Source organism: Gossypium arboreum, chromosome 4 (assembly GCF_025698485.1).
Source record: "Gossypium arboreum isolate Shixiya-1 chromosome 4, ASM2569848v2, whole genome shotgun sequence".
Classification (NCBI taxonomy): domain Eukaryota; kingdom Viridiplantae; phylum Streptophyta; class Magnoliopsida; order Malvales; family Malvaceae; genus Gossypium; species Gossypium arboreum.
The window spans coordinates 100989021-101016570 of record NC_069073.1 but is presented as its reverse complement, the minus strand read 5'-3'; the positions used below and the strand labels follow the sequence as shown (position 1 = coordinate 101016570).

Here is a 27550-nt window from a genome sequence, read left to right as displayed (position 1 = left end):
ATTGGTAGGGAACAGGGAGAAGTTGTGAAAGGAAGGATGTATAAAAAAATTATAGGTTTGGGTTTAGAACACTATTTTGGCTACAGATTTTTATCTTTTACCTCTTGAGGGCACTGAAATGGTTTTGGGTACGGCATGGTTGACTACTTTGGGGCCGGTCATTATGGATTTTTCCAACCTTACATTGGAATTTCGTCTCCATGACACTCTCCATCGTTGGTAATGGGACACCGATATGGGACCTCTTCCGGTGCAGATTCAAACTTTGCAGCGAATGAGGGATACTGGTTTTGTGGCTTGTTTCTACCAATTACAGATGGGGAGTACCACAGGACAGAGTGAAGAGGTGGAGCAAGCGGATATGGAGTAATTACTTCAGAAATTTGCGGGGGTCTTTGAGTCTATTAGAAGTTTACCACCACCGAGAGAGACTAACCACTTCATCCCCTTATCTCCAAATGCTAAACCAATAAACATGTGACCTTATCGATACCCTCGTTGTCAAAAGGGGGAGATTGAACGCCAGGTTCAACAAATGCTTGAGAATCAATTGATTCAAAAGAGTAATAGTCCATTCTCATCTCCGGTGCTCTTAGTAAAAAAAAAGATGGAACGTGGAGATTTTGTGTTGATAACCGAACATTGAACTTCATCATAATCAAAGATAAGTTCCCAATTCCCACTGCTGATGAGTTATTCGATGAACTAGGTGGTTCACATTTTTTTTTCAAAGTTGGATTTGTTGGCATGTTATCATCAGATTCGGGTGTAGCCGGACGATGTGTACAAAATGGCCTTTCGCATTCATGACGGCCACTACGAGTTTTGTGTTATGCCGTTCAGATTAACGAATGCACTGTCCACATTCTAAGCCACCAAGAATGACATTTTTTGGCCATTTTTATGTAAGTTCGTCCTCATTTTCCTTGACGACATCCTTGTCTTTAGTCGTGACTGGCCTCCCATTTGGAACACGTAAAGAGGATTTTAGAAGTACTACAGGAGAATGGTTTTGTACCTAAGAAATCTAAATGCATGTTTGGGCAGACATCGATTGAATATTTACGCCATGTAGTTTCTAAGGAGGGTTTAGCTGTGGACCCAAGTAAAGTGGCTGCGATACAAGCTTGGCCTACACCGACCAATGTGAAAGAGCTACGAGGATTCCTCGACCTCGCTGGGTACTATCGGTGGTTCATCAAAACTTTTGCAACCTTGGCTGCTCCTTTAACAGATTTTCTACAGAAAGGGGAAAAATTTGAATGGATTACCAAGGCACAAGAAGCTCTCGAGTTGCTTAAAACTAAGCTATGTTTGACTCCAATGTTGGCCTTGCCTGATTTTTCTAAGGAGTTCGTAGTGGAAACCGATGCCTCTAGAGTGGGGATAGGAGCAGTTTTGACACAAGAGAATCGACCTTGGCTTATTACAGTCAGAAATTGAGTCGAGAATGCAAGGGGCCTCTACTTAGCATAGGGAAATGTACGCGATTACTCAAGCCGTTGGCAAATAGAGACAGTATCTATTAGGTAGACATTTTATGATCATAACAGACCAGAAATCATTGCGAGAATTAACCCAGCAAACCATCCAAACTCTGGAATAGCAGAAATGGCTCTCCAAACTGATCGGGTACGATTTTGAAATACGCTACCGACCCAGACAATTTAATGTAGTGGCAGATGCTTTATCAAGGGAGGTCAATACTAGTTTGATGGCTTTTTCCCGACCCTTGTTTGGTATCCTTGATGATGTTCACCTAGCAATGGATAGTGATGCAGAAATGAAGAAAATTAAGGATCAAATATCTGTTGGACATGATGAACACTTTGAGTACACGGTGCAGAAAGGGCTACTATTGTACAAGGGCAGAATCATGGTGCCTAAGGAAGCTGCTTTACGCGTAGTGCTAGTTAGGGAATTTCATAGTTCAATCATGGGAGGTCATGCAAGGAATGCGTGTACATTGAATCCACTATTAGTAAATAATTATTGGAAGGGGATGCGCAACGAAGTGGGTTCTTTTGTCTGCAATTGTCAAGTGTGTCAAAGAATGAAAAGTGACAGTTTAGCCCTGACCGGTTTACTCCAACCCCTTCCTATTCCCTAACAAGTGTTTAAAGATATATCCATGGATTTCATCATGGGGCTACCGAAGTCGAATGGAAAGGAATCCATCATGGTAGTTGTCAATCATCTCACGAAGTACGACCACTTCTTTTCTTTGCCGAGACACTTTGATAGCAAATCCATGGCCAAAATAATAGTGAAAGGCATGGTGAAACTTCATGGGATATCCCGTTTCATTGTTAGTGACTGAGATCCAATTTTTGTCAGTGAATTATGGACTGAGCTAGCTCGACTTCAGGGCACTGAGTTGTGTATTAGTTCTGCATACCATCTATAGACGGAGGCTAAACAGAGGCCCTAAATCGATGTTTGGAGATGTATCTTTGTTGCATGGCAGGAGATGATCTGGGAAAGTGGGAAAGTTACCTTGCGTGGGCCGAATATTGGTATAACACTGCTTATCAAAATTCGGCAGGCATGACACCGTTCAAGGCTTTGTATGGCTGTGAACCCTCGACAATAGTAAGTTATACGAATGGTGGTTCCTCAAATACCCAGTTCGACCATGACTTGAAGGAACGTGATCTTCTGTTAAGAGAGTTGAGGCAGGATCTATTCAAAGCATAAAATAGGATAAAAATAAAAACCGATAGACATCGCCGAGAGCTGGAATTAAAAGAGGGAGATTGGGCCTTTTTACGGTTGCAGCCGTATCGACAATTGTCACTGCGTTTGAAGAAGCAACACAAGCTCAGTCCTCAATTCTTTGGTCCCTATCGTGTACTTAAACGAGTGGGAACTGATCGCGTGGTTTCATGATAGGTTTTAAATATTTATAATTAATCGTTCTTGAACTAACTATTATCGCGATGCAGGCAAGTGTAACTATCAAACAGTAGTATAGTTTTAGCAAGACTGGATTGTCGAACCTAAAGGAACTAAAAGTACTAGTGATGACTATCTTTTTATTATCTAGCCTAAGAATAGTGGGGTTTTGTTTTAATTAACTAATTATCTAAACTAAGAACTCACAGAGAATAGAATTGGGAAATTGCTTTTGGGAAAATCGATTGAATGAAGACAATACCTAAGGAAAAATCCACCTAGACTTTACTTTTTATTCTGGCTCCGAATCAGATGATTTATTCATTCAACTTGTTCCGTAGAGATTCCTAAGTTATGTTATTATCCAAGACTAATAACGTCTAATCCCTAGATTGAATAACTGAGACTTTTCTCTAATTAACACTCTAGGGTTGCATTAACTCGATCTATGGATCCCCTTATTAGGTTTCACCCTAATCCGGCAAAATCTTGTCACCCTATGTCTAGGCGTGCAATCAACTCCGCTTAATTATGATAAATATACTCTTAGATAGGGTCTATTCCTCCTCTGAATAAGAGCTTATCTTGAATCAGTATCCTGGGAAATCAAAACAAGAATTAAGAACACATAATTAAGAACAAGTTAAATATTTATCATACGATTCAGAAAATAATAACAAGATTCATCTTAGGTTTCATTCCCCTTAGGTATTTAAGGGATTTAGTTCATAACTAAATAAGAAAACATCTCAAAAAAATAAAGAATACAAAACATAAAGAAAACTCAAAACTCGTGAAGGGGAATTGAGGAGAGATCCTCAGTCTTGATGATAAATCTGGCTTTTGAGATGAATCAATCAGCTTCTTTGGAGTAATTCCTTACTCCCTATTCTCTGTGTCTCTTTTTCTCCTCTTCCAGGGTGTATTTATAGGCTTTGGAATGCCTAGAAGCCCTCAAAAGTGGCCTTTTCTGAATTGGACTTAACTTGGGCTCGGTAGGGACACGACACGCCCGTGTGTGATTACTTCAGGTTGTGTTCAAGCCTGTTAGAATGGCACGGGCGTGTGCTACACTTGTGTGAGTCGTGCTTCGATTCTGCCAGAATGACACGGCCATGTGGTCTACCCGTGTGAGGAAGTCTAGGCTGTGCTAAGTTGGAACTTTGGCCCATTTTCTCTATTTTTAGCCCGTTTCTTGTCCCTTTCGCTCTCCTATGCTTTCCTAAGTATAAAACATGAAATTAAAGCATTAGGAGCATCGAATTCACCAATTCTAATGGAAAATCATCCATAAAATGCATTAAACATGGGGTAAAAATTTGTATAATTTACAGTTTATCAAATACCCCCACACTTAAGCATTTGCTTGTCCCCAAGCAAAATCCTCAACTCATAATCAAAATAAATTCTCTTCAACTTATAATTCTTATCGATAATATCTTAACATAATCCATAGGTAACCATACATTGAGAATTCAACTAAAAGAATATAAAAGTTTCAAACATTCCAAGTTGAGTATTTAATCATGCAAATATAGGTGTCTCTCCGCATCTAAGTAATTACCTTTGATTCAGAATATCACAGAGTTTCACATCCTCACTAAAGATTCACTCAAATCACTCGAGGTGTTTAAGGACAATAAGTGAAGCACTCAATAGTCAATAATGACAAGTCATTACCATAGGCTTGTATGAAAATCAAATCTCCACCACTATAATTTAAGATGATACATCAATCAAAAGGTCTTTAGAGGGTTGTAATGATGCTTGGTTAGGGGGGTGTGGTCACAAGCTGAAAGAAAGTGTTAGAATCGAGATTGAATTAAAAAATTGCCTAACTAGAAAAAGAGTTAATCTTCACTTGCGTACAACAGAGCTTCTTCTCAGAATATGGAATTACTAATATATATACATAGTTTTTTTTCCTTTTTTTTTAAGAACAAGTTAAATACATAGGCTAACTTATTACAAACAAGACATAGCTAAGCAATTTCTTCAACTCAAATCTCGACAAAAATAGGGATCAAATTAATTTAGGGGATTTCAAAAATAATGGGTTAAGGGTCAATATTAAGGGCAATACAAGAAATGGCTTCTTATGCTCAATGGGGTTTATAGGGGTTAATCGTGGAGGTAGACTTTTCATGGCATGAGTGGGTTAATCCTAAGTGCCTTAATCATTTTGATATATCAAATCAAATGGTGTGGTCTCAACATGCATAATCAAGCAAGTTCTAGAATAATAGTTCAATACTGACGCACTCAAAGTAGTAATAAAAGTGAGCATGAAAGGATTAATAGATGCTCAAAAGGCTCAAAAATCTCACAAAAATTATGGCTTTTTTTTTATGTGTAGACTCGTGAATTCCAATTCAAAGTAATACCTAGACTTGGGGCAACAATCTATAATTTTAAATTCTTAAAAATCAACTCATCATGCTTGATTCCCTAATGTCTTAAAGTTTAAACAATCAATGCATAAATGCCTATGTTTTAACTCATGATATATCAATCAAAATCATAAATCAATTAAAATTTATCCTAAATATGATATGAGAGCTTTTCAAGAGAACAAGGTAATCATTTAGGGATTTTCTGATAATGAAATGAATGCCCCCCACACTTAAGATGTACATTGACCTCAATGTACAAAGATAGATATTAGAGTATAAAAATAAGATAGGGAGAGAGGTGAAACTTCCTATATGATGAAATCCTCGAACTGGAGTTCTAGAGAGGAATCGGTTCGAGAGTGGAGGAGGATACTCTGGGGGCCGTAAAGGTTCAGTAGGCTATAAGTCCTGCGTCAAAAGAATATTATATCTAGTAGTAGCTATGGTCGTGGTCGAGCAGGACATGGCAGTCGTGGAGAACCTTTCCCGGTGGAGTTTTAGTTCCTATGTGATGATGAGCTTAAGAGCTCTATATAACTGTGATAAAATCAGGAACTTTTTAGTGGATATTAGGAATAATAATTACTCATAAAGGAAAACCAGATTTAATAATTAAAAATAAAATTTCTAAAATTTAATAAAAATAAAAAGTAGTTTCAATAAAAATTAAAAACATAAAATAAGAAATAAATATTTCTAAACATCTTCATCGCTGGATGGTTCGCGAGGTGGGACTGGCGATGGGATGTGGAGGTGCTGACAAATCTGCTATAGAGTAGTATCAATGTTGTCAAATCTTTGAAAACATTGCTTCTCGGATCGGGTGAGGCGCTCAAAGATATCAGCATATGAAGCCGCCGCATGAACTGGACGAAAGGGTGGTAGTGGCTGAGTCGGTGGGTCTTCGTGCTGTGAAGGGCATCATCAGTAATGTCCTCGTAGGCCTCCTCCTCGGTAGATTGGGCGAGACGATACTGGGGAGGGTAGGTTCGATCACGGGTGTTAGACACGGGCGTGTCGCACACCCTTACTGTTTTGGCAGGCTCGACCACGGCCATATCACACGGCCGTGGCGTTTAATCATAGCCCATGTTGGAGAAATCTTTTGCCCTATTTTCACGTGGCCTTAAGCACACCCGTGTGCTTGGCCGTGTCTCTGTGGAAACCCCTGTATTCAAGATTTCTATTAGTACGTTAGGAGTTAAATACCAAAAGTTAAAGAAATTAATATTGTTAGTGCTCGGGTTGCCTCCTGATAAACGCTTATTTATAGTCTAAGCTCGACTTACCCTTCCGTTTGAATAATCATGGTGTTTGAGGAGTTTATTCTCCTCATTCTTGCTATCAATCTCATCAAAATAAGGTTTTAAATGGGTGTTGTTTACCTTAAAAGTGCCAAACTTGGGATGACTCACCTCCACCGTACCAAATGGAAAAATATTGAGTACAGTAAGAGGAATTTCCTGATTCTGTGTGGTAGTGACGATGTAAGGATCTGCAGAATTTAATAAGACCTTATCACCAACCTTAAGTTGATTTGGAAAGGTATCGGGCTTGTTTTGATGTAGTTTCAGTTTGTCGGGTGTTCTTGGTTTGTGTGTCCGCCATTCATCGAGTTTCTCGATTTGTAGTCTTCGATCTTCATGAACAGGTCCTCTACTGGTGCTTGAGAACGACTCGTGTGCTTCCTTCAGACTCATTTTCTGCAAAGTAGGTCGCACCATATTATTAGTTTTAGTAGAATGGTTTAAATGATCACCTTCAATTCCTGATGTGTTGCCAGAATTGCGAGCTTGAAAGGTGATTGTTTCGTCTCCCACCGGAGTGTAAGTTCACCTGTGCCAACATCAATGATGGTTTTAGCAGTTGCTAAAAAGGGCCTTCCTAGAATTAAGGGAGTGTTGCTATCCTCTTCTATGTCTAGAACAACAAAGTCAACGGGAAATATAAATTTATTGATTTTAACGAGCATATCTTCAATAATACCCCTAGGGAATCTTATAGTTTTATCTATTAATTGAATGCTCATCCTAGTCTGTTTGGGTTTCCTGAGACCTAGTTGCTTAAACATTTTGTAAGGCATGACATTGATACTAGCCCCTAGATTAGCCAATGCATAATTAACGTCTAAACTACCAATTAAGCAAGAAATAGTAAAGCTCCCTGGGTCTTTTAGTTTGTTGGGTAGTTTATTTTGGAGAATGGCTGAGCAAACCGCGTTCAGCTCCACATGCGACGCCTCGTCCAACTTCTGCTTATTTGCTAAAAGCTCCTGTAAAAATTTCGTTGCGTTTGGCATCTGCGATAGAGCTTCAATAAACGGTAAGTTAATATGTAATTTTTTTAAGAGTTTAAGGAATTTACCAAATTGTTCATCTGAGTGGTCTTTTCTTGTCGCGTTGGGGTATGGCACACGAGGTTTATATTCGACAGTCACTGGTTTGTTTGTATTTTGATCTACCTCACCTTGCCCCTTGCTTACCACAGTTTCTTGCCTCGGTTCTGGTTCAGGCTCAACGACTCCTTTGTCATCTTGAATATTAATTGCGTTGAGTTGTTCCCTTGGGTTAGGTTCGGTATTACTTGGCAAACTATCGTTCAGAGATTAGTTTGGAAAGCTGGCCTATCTGAGTCTCGAGCCTTTGGATCGACACTTGTTGATTCTTAAGTGCTGTCTCGGTGTTCTGAAAACGGGTTTCTGATACTGATATGAACTTTGAGAGCATCTCTTCAAGATTTGGCTTTTTTTCTTATTGGTAGGGTGGTTGTTGGTAGCCCGGAGGATGTTGTGGTCTTTGATTTCCTTGACCGCCCCACGAAAAATTAGGGTGGTTCCTCCAACCTGCATTATAAGTGTTACTATATGGATTGTTTTGAGGTCGAGGATTATTACCCATGTAACTTAATTGCTCGTTATCCATGTTGTGGCCATAAGGCTGGTATTCCGAATGGTTTGTTCCACTGCTACTTGCTTCGCACTGCATTACTGGGTAAACGTGTGAAGAATTAAGAAAACCATCAATCTTTTTATTTCAGAGTTATATCTGATTAGAGAGCATGGTGACCAAATCGATGTTATAAACGCCGGCTGTTTTCGTTAGCTTTGCCCTCATGACTTGCCACTGATAGTTATTCAGTGACATCTTCTCTATAAACTCATAGCTATCTTCTGGTGTTTTATTGTTGATGGTTCTGCCCACCGCTGTGTCAACCATTTGCCGAGTCGAAGGATTCAGACCATTGTGAAATGTTTGTACTTGGAGCCAAAGCGATAACCCATGGTGAGGGCACCTTCTCAGAAGGTCTTTGTATTTCTCTCATGCATCGTAGAGTGTTTCTAAATCCATCTGCACAAAAGAAGAGATATCATTACGTAATTTAGCCATTTTAGCCAGCGAAAAATATTTTAGCAAAATTTTTTTTGTCATTTGTTCCCAAGTAGTAATTGACCCTCGTGGTAACGAGTTCAACCACTGTTTAGCTTTGTTCCTCAATGAAAAGGGAAAAAACCGAATACGAATGGAATCATCAGAAACGCCATTGATTTTAAATGTATCGCATAGTTCTAAAAAGTTGGTTAAATGAGCGTTGGGATCCTCATCCTGCAAACCATCAAACTAAACAAATTGCTGTATCATTTGAATAGTATTAGGTTTTAATTCAAAAGTATTTGCAGCTACAGCAGGTCTAACATGCTCGATTCAGTTCCTGTTAAAAAGGGTTTAGCATAATCATACATAGTGCGTGGAGCAGGGTTTTGATTAACCTCAATTACAGGAGGTAGCTGATTGGTTGAGTATCGCCTTCTTGCTCGTTCTCTTTGTATCTTAAGCTTCGCCTTATTTCTCTTTGGTTTCTACGAACTGTGCGATCGATTTTTTTGTCAAAAAGTAGTGGCCTTGACCGGTTTCTTCTAGTCATAAACTATGAAAACCTGCCAAGAGAAAGAAAAAGTAGGTTAATAAATAATAATAATAATATAAAATTAAATTGAAAGAAAAATAAATGGCTAAAGTAATAAAAATTGAGTGTTCCTAATATCTTAGTTCCCTGGCAACGGCGCCAAAAACTTGATCGTGTGGTTTCATGATAGGTTTTAAATATTTATAATTAATCATTCTTGAACTAACTATTATCACGATGTAGGCAAGTGTACCTATCGAACAGTAGTATAGTTTTAGCAAGACCGGATTGTCGAACCCAAAGGAACTAAAAGTACTAGTAATGACTGTCTTTTTTATTATCTAGCTTAAGAATAATGGGGTTTTATTTTAATTAACTAATTGTCTAAACTAAGAACTCACAGAGAATAGAATTCGGGAATTGCTTTTGGGAAAATTGATTGAATGAAGACAATACCTAAGGAAAAATCCACCTAGACTTTACTTGTTATTCTGGCTCTGAATCGGACGATTTATTCATTCAACTTGTTCCGTAGAGATCCCTAAGTTATGTTATTATCCCTATTCAAGACTAATAACGTCTAATCCCTAGATTAAATAACTAAGACTTTTCTCTAATTAACACTCTAGGGTTGCATTAACTCTATCTATGGATCCCCTTATTAGGTCTCACCCTAATTCGGCAAAATCTTGTCACCCTATGTCTAGGCGTGCAATCAACTCCGCTTAATTATGATAAATGTACTCTTAGACAGGGTCTATTCCTTCTCTGAATAAGAGCTTATCTTGAGTCAATATCCTAGGATATCAAAACAAGAATTAAGAACACATAATTAAGAACAACTTAAATATTTATCATACGATTTAGAAAATAATAATAAGATTCATCTTAGGTTTCATTCCCCTTAGGTATTTAGGGGATTTAGTTCATAACTAAATAAGAAAACATCTCAAAAAAAATAAAGAATACAAAACATAAAGAAAACCCAAAACTCGTAAAGGGGAATTGAGGAGAGATCTTCAGTCTTGATGATGAATCTGACTTTTGAGATGAATCAATTGGCTTCCTTGGAGTAATTCCTTACTCCCTATTCTCTGTGTCTCTTTTTCTCCTCTTTCAGGGTGTATTTATAGGCTTTGGAATGCCTAGAAGCCCTTAAAAGTGGCCTTTTCCAAATTGGACTTAACTTGGGCTCGGCAAGGACACGTCCGTGTGACACGCCCGTGTGCGATTACTTCAGGCCATGTTATAGCTTGTTAGAATGGCACGGGCATGTGCTATACATGTGTGAGTCGTGCTTCGATTCTACCAGAATGACACGGCTGTGTGGTCTGCCCGTGTGAGGAAGTCCAGCCCGTGTTAAGTTCGTACTTTGGCCCATTTTCTCTATTTTTGGCCCGTTTCTTGTTCCTTTCGCTCTCCTATTCTTTCCTAAGTATAAAACATGAAATTAAAGCATTAGGAGCATTGAATTCACCAATTCTAATGGAAAATCATCCATAAAATGCATTAAACATGGGGTAAAAATATGTATAATTTATGGTTTATCAGGAACCTAGCTTACAAGTTGGACCTGCCGGATTCAACACGAATTCATCCCGTATTTCATATGTCTCAGTTGAAACCATGTAAGGGACAACCACTTCAGCAGATTACTCCACTTCTATTGTTGATCGATCTAGGGAAACCTCAGTCCGTCAATGCAATGCCAAACCTTGAGGTTGATGTTCCCACACTTGGAGGGGGTGATGTTATGGACGAGCAAAAACACGAAGGATCCACGTCAAAACCAATGAGCTGGAGAACCAAGACCCACCAGTGAGTAGCTATAACAGCACGACTTAGGGCCTAGTCAGAATAATGGTCTCGGGACCACAAATTTGGAGTTAACTAAATTATTTTATTTTTATTTTGGGGTCATAGCATGTTAATATTAGTGTATGGAAAATTTGGTGAATTACTTTTAGCGATGGCTTGCTCAATTGCGAAAAATGACTAAATCACATAAAAGGAAAAAGTTGCAAACTAGTGCCCAAATGTGTCAATTAGCTAGAGGACTTAAATTGAGGGTATTTAAAAGGAAAATAGACCCTTATGGATTTGCTTGGCTGGCCATGAGATGAATTTTAAACAAATAGTCAAAGTTTAGGTAAGTGATGTCATGATTTGGTGATAAAATAATGCCTAAGGCCTATCTAGCATTTTTCTTCTTCTCCAACTCTTCTCTCCACCAAAAATATCAACAAATATGGAGGTTTGAAAACTAAAAATTTTCAGCAACTTATTCCTCTCATAATGTAAGTGATCTTGATGATTTTCTTGATGATTTTTTACATTTTTGGCATGCTTGTGTCATGGGCTTTCAAATGAGAGGACTATTTTGCAAAATGGTAATAAGTTTAGGGTTTCACTATGTGAATATTCATGTTATTTTCTAAAATTTTATGGAAGAATATGAGTCTTAGAAGAGTCCTAAACAACTTTTGTGAGAGGTTTTAGCATAAAAACACCCAAAAGGACTATTTTGCATAAGTTGTGCACTAAGGGATAAATATGTGAAATAGTGACATTTTGAAGTTGCTATAGAAGTAAAAAGGGTTCATCTAGGCTTAAAATACCATGAAATTTGATAAAAAATTAATTTTCGAGCCTAGGGGAAAAATGGTCATTTTGCTAAGGTCTAGGGACAAAATGGTCATTTTACCAAGGATGTGAATTTTTTATTTCCTAATTGTGATTAGTGACTAAATGAGTGCATTTTACTATTATAGATCAAGAGTTTTCAAATCTGAACCTTGACCGAGAGAAAGCCAAGCAAACCGACTAGTCATGTGCATTTTGTAATCCGAGGTAAGTTGTATGTAAACAATACAACTATGTTGTTGATATATGTGTTTGAATTGTCATTGAATCGATATAGAATGAATTGATTGATAATGATAATTGAGATAATAGAATTTCCATTGGAACCTTAGGAAGTAGACTGGACATTCATGTCGTAATAATTGGGCCACTTGTGTGTGCTAGTGTAAGACATGTCTGGGACATGCATCGGCCTCGAGATGTAAGCCAATGTAAGACATGTTTGGGACATGCATCGGGTACGAGATGATATTCAGTGTAAGACCATATCTGGAACATGGCATCGACTTGAGATATGAGCCACTATAAGACCATGTCTGGGACATGGCATCGGCACCCTACCTATATTCGAGGTTTAAGTAATATCCGGTGATACTCCAAATGGTTCAACGGTGGATGTTATGTTTTGAGTTAATGAGGAAAGTATAACCGTGTTGTGAATGGTACAGGTACCTAATTGGTACGTATAAGATATGAGCTCAATATATATATATTATAATATGTGACTTGTATGGTTGGTAATAAGTAAGTTACATCTATGCCTACATCTGGGTCATGAATATGTTGATCATTGATGAAATTGTTGTTGAATATTCATTTATATGCAACTTACTAAGCTTTTATGCTTACTCCCTCTTCCTTTCCATTTTTCTTATAGTACTGCCTATTTAGCCTAAGGATGATCGGACGTCAGAGATATCGATCACACTATCATCCGAAACACTTGGTATAGTTGGATTTATATTTTTGAATTATGGCATGTGTAGGGTCTAGACTTTATCATTTTGTGTCTTGAGCATTTACCAAATGAATTGGCTTGGGGTAAATCTCACACTTTGTATTAAGCCTTGAATGATGGCTAACATTCCTTTTTGAGTTTATAGAAGATGCATCATCATGGTTGCATAAACGTCTATTGTGGCCGAATTGATTATGGAAATTTTGCTTGCTTTGGTATTGGTTGGTTATAGCATGAAGATAGGTGAACAAGGGTGGCAATGAGGTTTGGAAAATAGTCTTATATTGTCCACACGGGTAGACACACGGGCATGTGTCACACACAGCCAGCCCCAAGGGCGTGTGCTTCGACCGTGTAACTTTTTGGTTATGATGACGTTAGAAATAGAATGCCCCAGTTTTTGGACACGAGCGTGTCGAGGCCCTGTGGGAAGACACGGACCAGGCACACGGGCGTGTGCCAATCCGTGTGAAAACCACTGCACCTTGAACTAAAAATTAAATTCCGCACGGGCTAGGGACACGGGCGTGTCCCGATAGACACCAGGCCGTGTGAGCTACATGGGTCACCAACATGGCCATGTCAAGCCGATCACATGGGCGTGTCACCTCCCACACGGGCGTGTGCCCCTGTCTTTATTGAAAATTTCCAAAGCTCTTTAAGAGATTCAGATTGATCCCGAATTTGTTTCTAAGTATATTTCGAGCCTTGTAAACCCACATTAGAGTTGTAAAGGTGAAATTTTAAAAGGTTTTTAATTTGTTTGTATTTTTACGACTCGAGAAAGTTTGTACACTTATCAATAAATTAGTAATGCCTCGTATCCTATCCCGGTGTAGGAAACGGGTAAGGGGTGTTACATTTAGTGCTACTAGAGCTATGGTTTAGTCGATTCTGGGACTAACCTAGCCAGAGTACTAGTCTAGCTATACATGTCATAATTTTATATTGATAGTGTGATGATTTCTGACGATTATAAATTATGTTTTTATGTATAGTGAATGGATCCTGATAGAACCACAGCGGATGACATGGAAAATAACGCGTCGGCTCCCGCTGAAGGGACCGTGCCAGTGGAGAGTGAGCCCATTACCATAGGCCAAGGTGGAGGGGCTAGAGAAGCCTACCTCCAAATGATGGACGCTTGGTACACGGATTTTTTTCGTGCAAATATGAACACTCCACCTCCCTTACCTCCCCAAATTCCTCAGTATGCCCCTGTAGCCCCGGAAAGAGCGGAAATGATTAGGTGGGAGAAACCTTCAGTAAATAAAATTCGGAAGCATGGGGCCGAGAAATTTCCATCTAATATAGATGATGACCCTGAGAGGGCAGAGTTTTGGTTAGAAAATACCATTAGAGTATTTGATGAGCTATCGTGCACGCCTGAAGAGTGCATAAAGTGTGTAGTGTCACTCCTACGAGATTCAGCCTACCAATGGTGGAATACTCTCGTGCCTGTTGTACCGAGAGAGAGAGAAAGTAACTTAGGAATTCTTCTAGGGAGAGTTTCGGAAAAAGTATATCATCAAAGGTTTATGGATCAAAAGAGGAAGGAATTTTTAGAATTGAAACAACGTCGAATGACAGTAACAGAGTATGAGCGTGAGTTCGTGATACTTAGTAAGTATGCTCGGGAGTGCGTGTCTACCGAAGCCATGATGTGTAAGAGGTTTGAGGACGGCCTTAATGAGGACATTCGAGTGTTCGTTGGCATTTTAGAGTTACGGTAGTTTGTAGCACTTGTGGAGAGAGCCTATAAGGCAAAATAGCTGATTAAAGAGAGGAGGAAAACAGCTTTTGAGTCACGGGATTCGAAGAAGAGGCAGATGGGGAAATCACATCAGTCCTCATCCAAGAGATCAAAGGAATTCTCTACTCGATCGAATGCCTCGGTGGGGTATTCAAAGAAAAATAAGAATCAGCAAAATTCGACATCTAGAGCCCATACCACTTCGGTTGCTAGTGTTGGCAATGCTTGGCCAAACCGGCCAGAGTGTCTGCAATGTGTGAGACATCATTTCAGCGAGTGTTGAGGAAACAAGAGGGGCTACTTCAAGTGTGGGTCACTAGACCACTTCATTTGTGATTATCCTGATATAGGAAAGAGAGAAAGAAAGCAAGAAGTGAAGGTTAGTAGTGCTCCGTTGAGGGGTAGACCCCAAAAGAACCCAAGAAGTGGGGCTAGCAGTAGAGGCACTCTAAGAGACGCTGCAGCGAGGTCTGAGGGTAGGGCGCCAGCAAGGACAGCATACGTGCCCGAGAAGAGGCAGAGTCTCCTGATGTAATCACGGGTACTTTTTCTATCCACGATATAACTGTTGTTGCCATAATTGACCCGGGATCTACTGACTCTTATATTTGTATGGATTTGATATCCCGTATAAACATGATAGTAGAGTCCACTGGGTTTGTGATAAAAGTGTCTAACCCTATAGGCAAGCATGTATTGGTTGACCAAGTATGTAGAAATTGCCTTTCGAAAATTAGAGGCCATTGTTTTCCAGCTAACTTGATGTTATTGCCATTTAATGAGTTTGATGTAGTCCTTGGGATGGATTGGTTGACTGCTCACAGTGTTGTAGTGGACTGTGGGAAAAAGATAATAGAGTTGAAATGTGAAGACGAAAGTGTTCTCCGGGTTGGACCAAGTGATTTAGATAATCTGCCAATAGTAATATCGGCGTTGACTGTTGAGAAGTATTTGAGAAAAGGATCTGAGGCTTACCTAGCTTTTGTATTAAATTCTTAAGTGTCTGAGTTGAAGATAGAATTAGTACCTGTGGTTTGTGAGTTTACAGATGTATTTCCAGAGGAATTACCTGGATTACCCCTAGTAAGAGAAGTTAAGTTTGGAATTGAGTTAGTCCCTGGAACGACACCTTTCTCGATTGCTCCGTATAGGATGGCTCTAACAGAGTTAAAAGAGTTAAAGGCACAGTTACAAAAGCTTACAGACAAGGGCTTCACAAGACTGAGTTTTTCCTGGTGGGGTGCTCCAGTACTTTTTGTAAAGAATAAAGATGGGTCGATGAGGTTATGCATCGACTATAGACAACTCAACAAGATAACAGTAAAGAACAAATATCATTTACCAAGGATCGATGATTTGTTCGATCAGTTAAAGGGAGCCACAGTATTTTCCAAGACTGGCCTGAGGTTGGGATACTACTAGTTAAGGGTTAAAGAGCAAGATGTGCCGAAGACTGCATTTCAGACAAGATACGGGCATTATGAGTTCCTTGTCATGCCCTTTGGTCTGACTAATGCCCCGGCGATGTTTATAGATTTGATGAATCGCATTTTCAGGCCGTATCTGGATAAGTTCGTCATCGTCTTTATCGATGACATATTAATTTATTCACATGACGAGAGCGAGCACGCATAGCATCTTAGAGTTGTGTTGCAAACCTTGAGAGACAAGCAGTTATATGCCAAATTCAGTAAGAGTGAATTTTGGCTTAAGGAGGTCAAATTCCTAAGACACATTGTGTCGGGTGACGGGATCTGAGTTGACCCAAATAAGATCTTGGCTATTGTTGAGTGGAAATCACCAAGGAATGTGACGAAAGTTTGAAGCTTTTTGGGTTTGGCCGGATACTATATACGGTTTGTAAATGGATTTTCCATGATAGTTACCCCGATGACGAGACTGCTGCAAAAACATGTCAAGTTTGTTTAGATAGAAAAGTGTTAGCAGAGTTTCGAGAAATTAAAGACTTTGTTGACTAAAGCCCTAGTATTAGTGCAATCGGAGTCGAGTAAGGAGTTTGTGATTTATAGCGACGCCTCCTTAAATGGTTTGGGGTGTGTGCTCATACAAGAAGGGAAGGTTATAGCCTATGCCTCGAGACAACTAAAGCCACATGAGAAAAACTACTCGACGCATGATTTGTGAATTGGCCACCATTGTGTTCGCGCTGAAGATTTGGAGACACCATTTGTATAGAGAGAAATGTCGAGTATTCACAGATCATAAGAGCTTAAAGTACTTGATGACTCAAAAAGAGTTGAATTTACGGCAACATCGATGGTTAGAGCTAATATAGGATTACGAACTGATGATAGATTACCATCCGGGAAAGGCGAACGTGATTGCTAATGCTTTGAGTAGAAAATCCTTCTTTGTATTGAGAGCTACGAAAGCCCATTTGGCTTTATCGGATGACGGTTCAGTTTTAACAGAGTTGAGGGCTAAACCAATGTTCCTACAAGAGATTTGTAAAGCTCAGAAGAACGACAGTGAGTTGCAAGCCAAGAAACTCAGTGCGAGTTAGGTGTTGAGTCAGATTTTTGCATTAATGCCGATGGATGTATAATGTTTAAAGATAGAGTTTGTGTACCCAATAACGATGAGCTTATTCAATAAATTCTGAGACAAGCACATAGTGGTTGTTTGTTCGTCCACCCGGGTAGTGTGAAACTGTACAATGACCTTAAGAAAATGTATTAGTGGTCGGGTATGAAAAGAGACATTTCTGAGTTTGTCTCCAAGTGCCTTATATGTCAGCAAGTAAAGGCTGAACATCAAGTACCTTCGAGTCTACTTCAGCCTATTATGGTCCTTGAGTGGAAACGGGATTGTATCACTATGGATTTTGTGACAGGTTTGCCAGTAACCCTGAAAAAGAAAGATGCAGTATAGGTTGTTGTTGATCGGCTAACAAATTCAGCTCATTTCATACCAGTACATATCGACTACTCCCTTGAGAGGCTAGCCGAGTTATATATTTTCAAGATTGTGAGGCTTCACGGAGTACCATGGTTGATTGTTTCAGATAGAGACTCGAGGTTTACCTCGAGATTTTGGAAAAAGTTACAAGAGGCTTTGGGAACCAAGTTGAGCTTTAGCACGGCATTTCACCCGCAAATCAACGGTCAGTCGTAAAGAGTGATTCAGATTTTAGAAGAAATGTTGAGGTGTTGTATTCTCAAATTTCAGGGAAGTTGGGAAAAATACTTGCCATTGGTTGAATTCGCTTATAATAACAGTTATCAAACAAGTTTGAAGATGTCACCTTTTGAGGCTCTGTATGGGCGAAGGTGTCAAATGCCTTTGTATTGGACTGAGTTGAGAGAAAAACAGATCCATAGGGTTGATTTAGTCAGAGAGACCGAAGAGAAAGTTAAAGTAATTCGTGACTGCTTGAAGGCTACCTCAGATAGACAAAAATCCTTTGTGGACTCAAAACGAAAGGAAATTGAGTTTCAAGTCAGTGATAAGGTATTTTTGAAAGTTTCTCCGTTGAGGAAAGTCCTTAAATTTGGTAAAAGAGGCAAGTTGAGTCATCGTTTCATAGGACCTTATGAGGTTATCGAGAGAGTAGGGCCGATTGCCTATCGTTTGGTTTCGCCACTAGAGTTAGAAAAAATTCACGATGTGTTTCATGTGTCCATGTTACGTCGATATAGACTAGACCCTTCGCATGTGATTGAGCCAATAGAGGTTGAGATTCATCCGAACATGACCATGGAGAAGAATCGGTCAAGATTTTGGCTCGAGAAATCCAAAAGTTGAGAAATAAGAGTATAGCACTCGTGAAGGTTTTGTGGCATATACATGGAGTCGAGGAAGCCACATGGGAAACCGAGGAGACTATGAGAGACCAGTACCTAAATCTATTCACTGGTAAGATTTCAGGGATAAAAATCCCTGAGAGGGGAGAAATCTAACAGCCCGTCTTAGGGCTTAGTTTAAATAGTGGTCTCGAGACCACAAATCTAAATTTGAATAAATTATTTATTATTATTTTATGGTCATAGCATGTTAATATTAGTGTATGGAAAATTTGGTGAATTAATTTTAGCGATGGCTTGCTCAATTACGAAAAAGGACTAAATCACATAAAAGGAAAAAGTTGCAAACTAGTGCCCAAATGTGTCAGTTAGCTAGAAGAATTAAATTGGGGGTCTTTAAAGGGAAAATATACCCTTAGGGAGTAGCTTGGCCGGCCATGAAATGAATTTTAAACAAATAGTCAAAGTTTAGGTAAGTGTCATGATTTGGTGATAAAATAATGCCTAAGGCCTTTCTAGCATTTTTCTTCTTCTCCATCTCTTCTCTCCACCAAAAATATCAGCAAATATGGAGGTTTAAAAACTAAAAATTTGCAGAAACTTATTCCTCTCATAATGCAAGTGATCTTGATTATTTTCTTGATGATTTTTACATTTTTGGCATGCTTGTGTCATAGGCTTTCAAATGAGAGGACTATTTTGCAAAATGGTAGTAAGTAAAGGGTTTCACTATGTGAATGTTCATGTTATTTTCTAAAATTTTATGGAAGAATATGAGTCTTAGAAGAGTCCTAAACAACTTTTGTGAGAAGTGTTAGCATAAAAACACCCAAAGGGACTATTTTGCATAAGTTGTGAACTAAGGGATAAATATGTGAAATGGTGAGATTTTGAAGTTGCTATAAGAGTAAAAAGGGTTTGGCTAGGCTTAAGATGTGAAGAAATTTTATAAAAATCAATTTTTGAGCCTAGGGGCAAAATGGTCATTTTACCAAGGATGTGAATTTTTGATTGTCTAATTATGATTAGTGACGAAATGAGTGCATTTTACTATTATAGATCAAGAGTTGTCAAATCCAAATCTTGACTAGGGGAAAGCCAAGCAAATCGACTAGTCGTGTGCATCGGCTACGAGATGATAGTCAGTGTAAGACCATGTTTGGAACATGGCATCGACTTGAGATATGAGCCATTGTAAGACCATGTCTGGAACATGGCATTGGCACCTTACTCATATTCGGGGTTTAATGAATATCTGGTGATACTCCGAATGGTTCAACAGTGGACGTTATGTTTTGAGTTAATGAGGAAAGTATAACCGTGTTGTGAGTGGTACAGGTACCTAATTGGTATGTATGTGATATGAGCTCAATATACATATTATAATATGTGAATTGTATGGTTGGTAATGAGTAAGTTACATCTATGCCTATATCTGGGTCATGAATATGTTGATCATCGATGAAATTGTTGTTGTATATTCATTTATATGCAACTTACTAAGCTTTTATGCTTACTCCCTCTTCCTTTCCATTTTTCTTATAGTGCCGCCTATTTAGCCTAAGGATCATCGGATGTCAGAGATATCGATCATACTATCATCCGAAACACTCGGTATAGTTGGATTTATATTTTTGAATTATGGCATGTGTAGGGTCTAGACTTTATCATTTTGTGTCTTGAGCATTTACCAAATGAATTGGCTTGGGGTAAATCTCACACTTTGTATTAAGCCTTGAATGATGGCTAACATTCCTTTTTGAGTTTATAGAAGATGCATCATCATGGATGCATGAATGTCTATTGTGCTCGAATTGATTATGGAAATTTTGCTTGTTTTGGTACTGGTTGGTTATAGCATGAAGATAGGTGAACAAGGGTGGCAATGAGGTTTGGAAAATAGTCTTATATTGTCTACACGGGTAGATACACAGGCGTGTGTCACACACGGCCAGCCCCAAGGGCGTGTGCTTCGGTCGTGTGACTTTTTGGTTATGATGACGTTAGAAACAGAGTGCCCCAATTTTTGGACACGGCGCGTGTAGAGGCCGTGTACGAAAACACGGGCCAGGCAGACGGGCATGTGCCAAGCCGTGTGAAATCCACTGCACCTTGAACTAAAAATTAAATTTCACACGGGCTAGGGACACGGGCATGTCCCGATAGACACCAGGCCGTGTGAGCCACATGGGTCACCAACACGGCCATGTCAAGCCGATCACACGGGCGTGTCACCTTCCACACGAACGTGTGCCCCTGTCTTTAGTGAAAATTTCCAAAGCTCTTTAAGAGATCTGGATTGATCCCGAATTGGTTTCTAAGTATATTTTGGGCCTTGTAGACCCACATTAGAGTTGTAAAGGTGAAATTTTGAAAGGTTTTTAATTTGTTCGCATTTTTATGACTCGGGAAAGTTTGTACGCTTATCAATAAGTTAATAATGCCTCGTATCCTATCCCAGTTTTGGACACGGGTAAGGGGTGTTACAGTAGCATTGCACCAACAGCTGAACGCAGAGGAATTCTAGAAAGGAGACCACCTAAAGCGCTAATGGGTTTTTTCTTGTTCTGAATGGTTAATAGACTATAAATAATGGTGTCATCAATTATGAAAAGGAATGTAAAAACCTTGGAATATTTTTCCTTTCTCTAAATCTATCAACTACGTTCTCCTCCTGCATTATTATTCTTTTTCCATGCACAATTGTTCATAACATAAGATCTACAGTGGAACTCATTTCCATTCGCCAAGGATTCTTGAGATTTACCACAAGTCAATACCTTGAGAAAGATGGATGATAAACCACTGTTGGTTCAGTTAAAGTCTGACGCGAGTTAATTTTAGTCTAAAATGAAACCATGGTGATATTAAACGAATTAAGAATTAATGCCCTAAGTTGAAAGAAAGTTAAGGAAAGAGACTCAGTACATCAAGAGAGTTGGTAACTTTCTAAGAGAAATTTTAAGGACAAATTTTTCCTAGGGGAGTTGTAATATCTCAAAATTTCTAATTAAATACATGGCAATATTCCAATATTGGATATAGTAATTTTTTGAGAAAATTGGAAAATGATTCAATTAAATGAATTCTTATGAAAATAAATTAATTTTAGATATAGGGATTTATGAAAAGAATTTTAGAAGTGAAAATGAGATGAAAGGACCAAATCGTAGATTTTGAAACATTCAAGGACTAAAGTGTAAATATGAAAAAAATGGGAAACATGAGCTATCAATGACTAATTTGGATAAGAATAATTTGGATCACATGTTAGCGTGTTAAAAATCATTTTTAGGACCAAATTAGAAAGATTTGATAATACAGGGACAAATTTGAAAAATTACCAATTTTACCAAAAAAAAGGGGTGAAAGTATAATTCTCAATACCCGATGATTTGAATTGAGTATTAAATGAGAGTTATGGAAATTGGGTTGATTGATAATCATTTTTTGTGAAGAAATTGTGCGTTGAGGCATAAAAGGGCAAAAAAGTAATTTGACCTTAAAAGGGCACTTTGATCAATTCTCAAGAATTTTATGGTAAAAATATTGTTTATATAAGATATTTTATGTATGGAATAAATTTGGATATTATCTAAGAACTAGGTTGCTACCCCTTCCTATAAACATTTTTCCTATAGAATAAATTTGGGTATATCGAGCCTTTTCATGTATCGAATTCAATTATATGTGCTATCCAATCTCTAAACCAACTCATATAATTTTTCCAACCCAATAATTTTTTTTTCAGCGTAAAATATTATTTATTTACCTAATTAATTAAATTATTTTCTCAACTAAATTCTAATTACATTAAAGTCATGATAACTTTACTATAATAGAATTTATGAGTAAATATATTTAATTAACTTGTTCTCATTAAACTATGATGACATAACTAAAGTTAATTTTCACTTAAAACTTTAATTATATAATAATAATATGAATATATTAATTTAATTACTAAGTCTTCTCTTGCTCATAGCGAGAAAATTCATTCACTGTAGATAGCTATACATGTGAGTTATTTCTCTAATTTGTTGTTTTCACAATTTCATGTCAATGATTCGAATGCATATCATAAATTGTATCGAGCAAATAGAGAGAATGATTGAACATATATAGTAAGGGTTCAAATAATTTCTAATTAAGTTCTGACTCTTCGTCTATTAATTACAACATTATTTAGTTATGGAGTTATTCCACTAAAGTACCATGACTGAGCTCTCTTTATTATATAACATTATGAAAGCTACATACCAAGTTCTCATCCAATGACCTTATCATATGTATGTTTCCCTCATAGGATATCTATCCTTAATCTCTTTAGGATAAAACTCATTCTCCCAATATGATCTTATTTTATCTCATGGTAACCATTACATCTTTCATTAAAAAGTCAATTACTAACACATAGTAGTTAAATCATTTGTCTTTAAACAAATAACCTGAAGCCATGTTACTTTTACGTCTATCATGTAAATGACAATTAGAGAATATCATTTACTCTTTATTAGGCTATGAATTCCATTATTATAAGTGAAGCTATGTCATACAGAAGTTGTATGCCCAACTACTAGGTTTTGGCTCTATTACCAATTGAACTGAAGCTTTTAATATATCAAAGTAAACGATTCATACACAGATAGTCTGTATCCCAAGATAAGTCACACTATGAACGTTTCAAGTGAACATATTCATAAACAAATTTAGGATTTATTCTTCTTGGGTCTAGTCCGATGTATTCTTAGTCCAGATAGTCACACTTATACCTCTATCTTTTAGGAGTCATCTGCTCTGATACTCAAGACAAGATATATCCCTATTTGGACTTAATAGACAACATGGTAGTCTTTTAATCGACTTGCTCAATTTTGATTAGACTATGGACTATTTAGATTATCTATTAATACAAATTTTCTTCTTGCATTATGATCCAACCGCATAATACAACTTAGTATTAGTTAAACATTATATAATTAATGATCTAATATTTAATTTTTTTTTGCATGCAAAAACTATTTGAGGACTTTATATGAAAGATATTTAATGATAATGATGAAGTTTTAGTAACTACATTGTTCAAAAAATTACAAGTACTTAGACCATATTACTACACTGAGGGTACTAGATCCCAACACTTAATACATCGAATTTCCCATAATTCACACTTATCACTCGTAATAATTTATTATTCACACTAACTAAAATTTATTTTATGACCTTTCTCAATAAAATGAAAAATTACGATTTAGTCCTTATACTTTCCCATCTTTTTCCAATTTAGACCCAAAAGTGATCTTCATCATGGCTATACATATTCCCAATCATTCTCGTGTAAGGAAATCATCATTAACTCATATATACTCAATTTGGTTGAATTGTATTTTAGTTCTCTAACTTTGAATATTACGATTTGGTCCCTTATCCACATTTTCACATTCACAATTTTTAAATTGGTTTCCAGCTCTAATGGAAATTTAATTCTTTATGAATCCTTTCTATTTGATTCATTTATGAATTTCCTCAAAATTCACTGGGCATAATCTCGGAATAGTACCAAATGTAGTTTCAAAACTTTTAGGGTGTTACAAAAAAGTGGACAAATTAGTCTATGCATTTTAGATCAAATAGAAAATTGGTCATTCTATTAAAAATTCTATCCATTTCTAGGTAAAAGAACCATGGAGAACTTTATGCTAGGAACAAGATTGCATTTTGCCCTCTTTTACTCGAAAAATAGGTAAATCAGTCGCTAAGCATTAGATTAAAAGTAAATTGGTCCTTCTATTAAAAATTCCATCCACTTCGATTGTTAAAAACTGGTCTATGTACGTTACCATGAGGTACATGTAGCACTCCACATGTCACTATTTGGTTATTTTGTCAGTCATGCCAATTTTTTACAATAGAATTGGATGAAATTTTTAACAGAAATGACCAGTTTGCTCTTTGATCTAATGTACAATGACTAATTTGCCCTTTTTTAGTAGATGGAGCAAAATGCAATATAACAACTAGTACAAGGGCCTCCATATTATTTTTACCTCCATTTCTACTATTAAGTGTTGACATGGCTGATAGAGAAACTAGACAATGACATGTGGCATGCAATGTGTGCCTCATGCTAACATTGTAATATTAAAAAAATCGTATAAATAAATAAATAATTTTTATAATTATTTAAAAAACAAATTCAGGATGAACTTAAACAAATGGTTGTCCAGGTTCATTTGAATATGGAAAACTTAGGCAACCATTTGTCTATGTTCATTTAGGATGTAATTATCAAATAATCATAAAAATTATAAAAATATTTAAAATTATTAAGAATTATTATAAATTAGTGAAAATTATTTAAAAAAACAATTGAACCTCGATAAATGGTTATTCAATCCTTCTAGGGTGGTTTCTTAAATAATTATAAATTAAAGGATATTATTTAAAATTATTAAAATTATTAAAACTATACACACAAGCATATTTAAATAATTCAAATACATATATATACACACACATACATATGTATCTTCTTAACCGAGTTGATATTTGTAGTTAATCAAGTGAATAAGTCATTTTATTAATTTCTTATAGTTTTAATAATTTTGATAATTCAAATATATTTATACACAAATATATGCAATAACAACCTTACATAATAACTTTTTATTATTAATTTTGATAATTTTAATAATTATTTATAATTTCTTAACATTTTTAATTTTTTACAATTCTATATGTTGTTTTATAATTATTTAATAAATCACTTGAGAATGAACCTAAACAAATGGTTGTCCAAACTTAATTGAATCTTAACAACCATTTGTTCACGTTCAATCTAAACGTTATTTTTAATAATTTGTAATACTTTTATAATTTCTTATAATTTCTAAATAATTTTCTATAAGTTCTAAATAAATTTCCATATTCATCCTAGGCATGGTTTTTAAAATAATTGTTAGAAAATTTTATTTATTTTTAAGATTTCTTAATATTTGCTAACATGGTGTAATAACCCGATAGTCACTAGTGTCGAAAAATGTATTTTCAAGACTCTGTCTTCGTAAATTAGACTCAATAGTTGTGTGGTTAATTAGATTTTGGTTAGGTGAATTTGCATGAATTAAGGGTAATTAGGTAAAAGGACTAAATTGTATAAAGGGTGAAAGTTAAACTATAAATTAAAAAATTAAAAGGACTAAAGAAACAATTATATCATTTCTCATAAATGAGGCGGCATAAGTATATTATTATAAAATTTTAAAGTTAAAAATATATATTATAATATTATAATATTAAAACTTAAGTGTTAAGTATATATATATTATTATATTATATTATATTATATTATATTATATTATATTATAATAAAGAAAGAAAGAAATAGAAATAGAAAGAAACAAAAGCAAAAACAAAACAGAAAGGGAAGGAAAGAAAGAAAGAAAGAAAGAAAGAACGAAAGAGACGAAGGCTTAGGGTTTTCAATTGTTCAAAGCTCAATCGGTTAGTTAATTTAGTCTCTTTTCTTGTAATTTTTATGTTTTTAGAATCTCGATATTAAATACTACCCGACCCATGTCAAAATTTTAGCAATTTTTGAGTTTTTAAGTGTTGATTATGTTGAATAATTTTAGTATTAGGGATTAAATTGATAGATTTTTAAGTTAGAAATGAAAAAGGATTGAATTGTAGAATAAATTGTAAATTTTGAGTAATAAGGACTAAATTGTGAAAATTCAAAATTTAGGTATTTAAGTGAAATTAGGGAGTTCAATTTAGTTTAAAGGAATTTGTATGAAAATATAAGATTAATTGTAAAGAAATAAAGTTAGTCTCGGTTTAGGGACTAAATTGGAATTTAAGTAAATATTAAGTAAAAATTTAAAATATTAAATATGAGATTGAATTGTGTTGTATTGATGAATTTTAATTGTTTTAATTTCGTAGCTAACGTCGTACCGGAACCCTCGATTAAAAAGGGAAAAGATAAAGTCGACGAGGAATAGCTCGGCATTTCCGATTTGTATTTCTATAATTCGAATTTAGTTGTTAATTGTTATAATTCAATTTAATGTATATGGTAAGTGTTGAGGTGAGAATTATTGTGTTTTGCAATTGAAATGGATTGATTTAGTATGTGGTGAATTTATTGAAATTATATCGATTGAATTGGTATATATATATTGATTATTTGAATTGAAATGACTATTGGTTGTATTTGAAAAGTGAATTGGAACCCTATTAACTGTATCGGGCTAAGTTAGATATAGATGGCATGCTATAGGATTGGAAGAGTTCAGGGATTTCTTCGACTTCGAGTTGATGAGACACTGGGTGTCAATTTACTACTTTGAATTAATTCGATGAGGCACTGGGTGCCAATTTACTTCGGTTTAGTCGATGAGACATTGGGTGTCAAATTATTACTTTGAATTATCCGATGAGGCAGTGGGTGCCAAACTGGTGTGTTTTGGTTGGATCCGTGTATCCTCCGAGCCCGAGTCGTGTTAATAGGGATAAATGAATAATAAAGCCTTATAATTGATACTGAAATAGAATGATATGAGAAATGAAGTGAAATAGTAAATTGATTATGGTATGGATAAAGCAATTGCATAAATGAAATGTTATTTAAATTGTGAAAAGCTATTTCTATAGCAAGTAATTGAAAATTGAATATTGTATGGTTTTAAAATGTTCAATTGTGCTTAAAATTTTATTATATATATTAAATTGTTTTATCTTTAAATATTCGGATTATAGAAAAACCACTGAGTTTTGCTCAACGTACGATTTTGTTTTTTGTGCGTAGGTTAGGTACTAAATTTTGATCGCGGATTCAGCATCCAATAACGGTCCCGAACTCAAACGTGGTGATGTTTTATCCTTTCTTGTGTCAGCATGTACCTAGGGTGTCTAAATAATAATTATTTTGTAGTTTGATTGTAAAGTAAATGGGATTATAAGTTTAATATTGGTTGGTTATATACATATAATACGTGTTTATGTTTGAGGTCATATTATGGAATATTTTAAGTTAATGCTAAAATGAACATGATTTAGGTAAAATAGATTAAATTTGCCATGTTTACAAGTTGGATTTGAATGTCATTCTATTGATATATTTTATTGATATAATTGTGGTACCTATGAGGGTACATTGGTTAGGCACCTAGGATAATTGTTATGACATGTTTTGGATGTGTTTGATTGGTTTTGACTTGAATATTATATGATATGA

At 36.3% G+C, this 27550-nt stretch overlaps 1 protein-coding gene, 1 long non-coding RNA gene and 1 other non-coding gene across 3 annotated transcripts; all 3 read left to right on the top strand.

Annotated features, from left to right (window-relative positions):
* The first annotated feature begins 235 nt into the window (after window positions 1–235).
* LOC108488162 (uncharacterized mitochondrial protein AtMg00860-like) lies at window positions 236–1443 on the top strand. Its single transcript, XM_017792460.1, has 2 exons — window positions 236–346; window positions 1048–1443. The coding sequence occupies exons 1-2, from the start codon at window positions 236–238 to the stop codon at window positions 1441–1443; spliced, it is 507 nt and encodes a 168-aa protein (XP_017647949.1).
* Window positions 1444–8561: 7118 nt separating this feature from the next.
* On the top strand, window positions 8562–8668 carry LOC128291963 (small nucleolar RNA R71). The gene has a single exon (XR_008281947.1). It is a non-coding gene; the product is annotated as a small nucleolar RNA R71 (small nucleolar RNA).
* A 17027-nt stretch (window positions 8669–25695) lies between these two features.
* On the top strand, window positions 25696–26473 carry LOC108489010 (uncharacterized). Its single transcript, XR_001871869.2, has 2 exons — window positions 25696–25812; window positions 26257–26473. It is a non-coding gene; the product is annotated as an uncharacterized LOC108489010 (long non-coding RNA).
* Window positions 26474–27550: the final 1077 nt, after the last annotated feature.

Coding starts and splice junctions, on each gene's coding strand:
- LOC108488162 (XM_017792460.1), top strand. CDS start 236: ATGGGACCTCTTCCGGTGCAGATTCAAACTTTGCAGCGAATGAGGGAT. Junction 347..1,047: donor CCACAGGACAGAGTGAAGAG/GTGGAGCAAGCG, acceptor ATGTTTGGGCAG/ACATCGATTGAATATTTACG.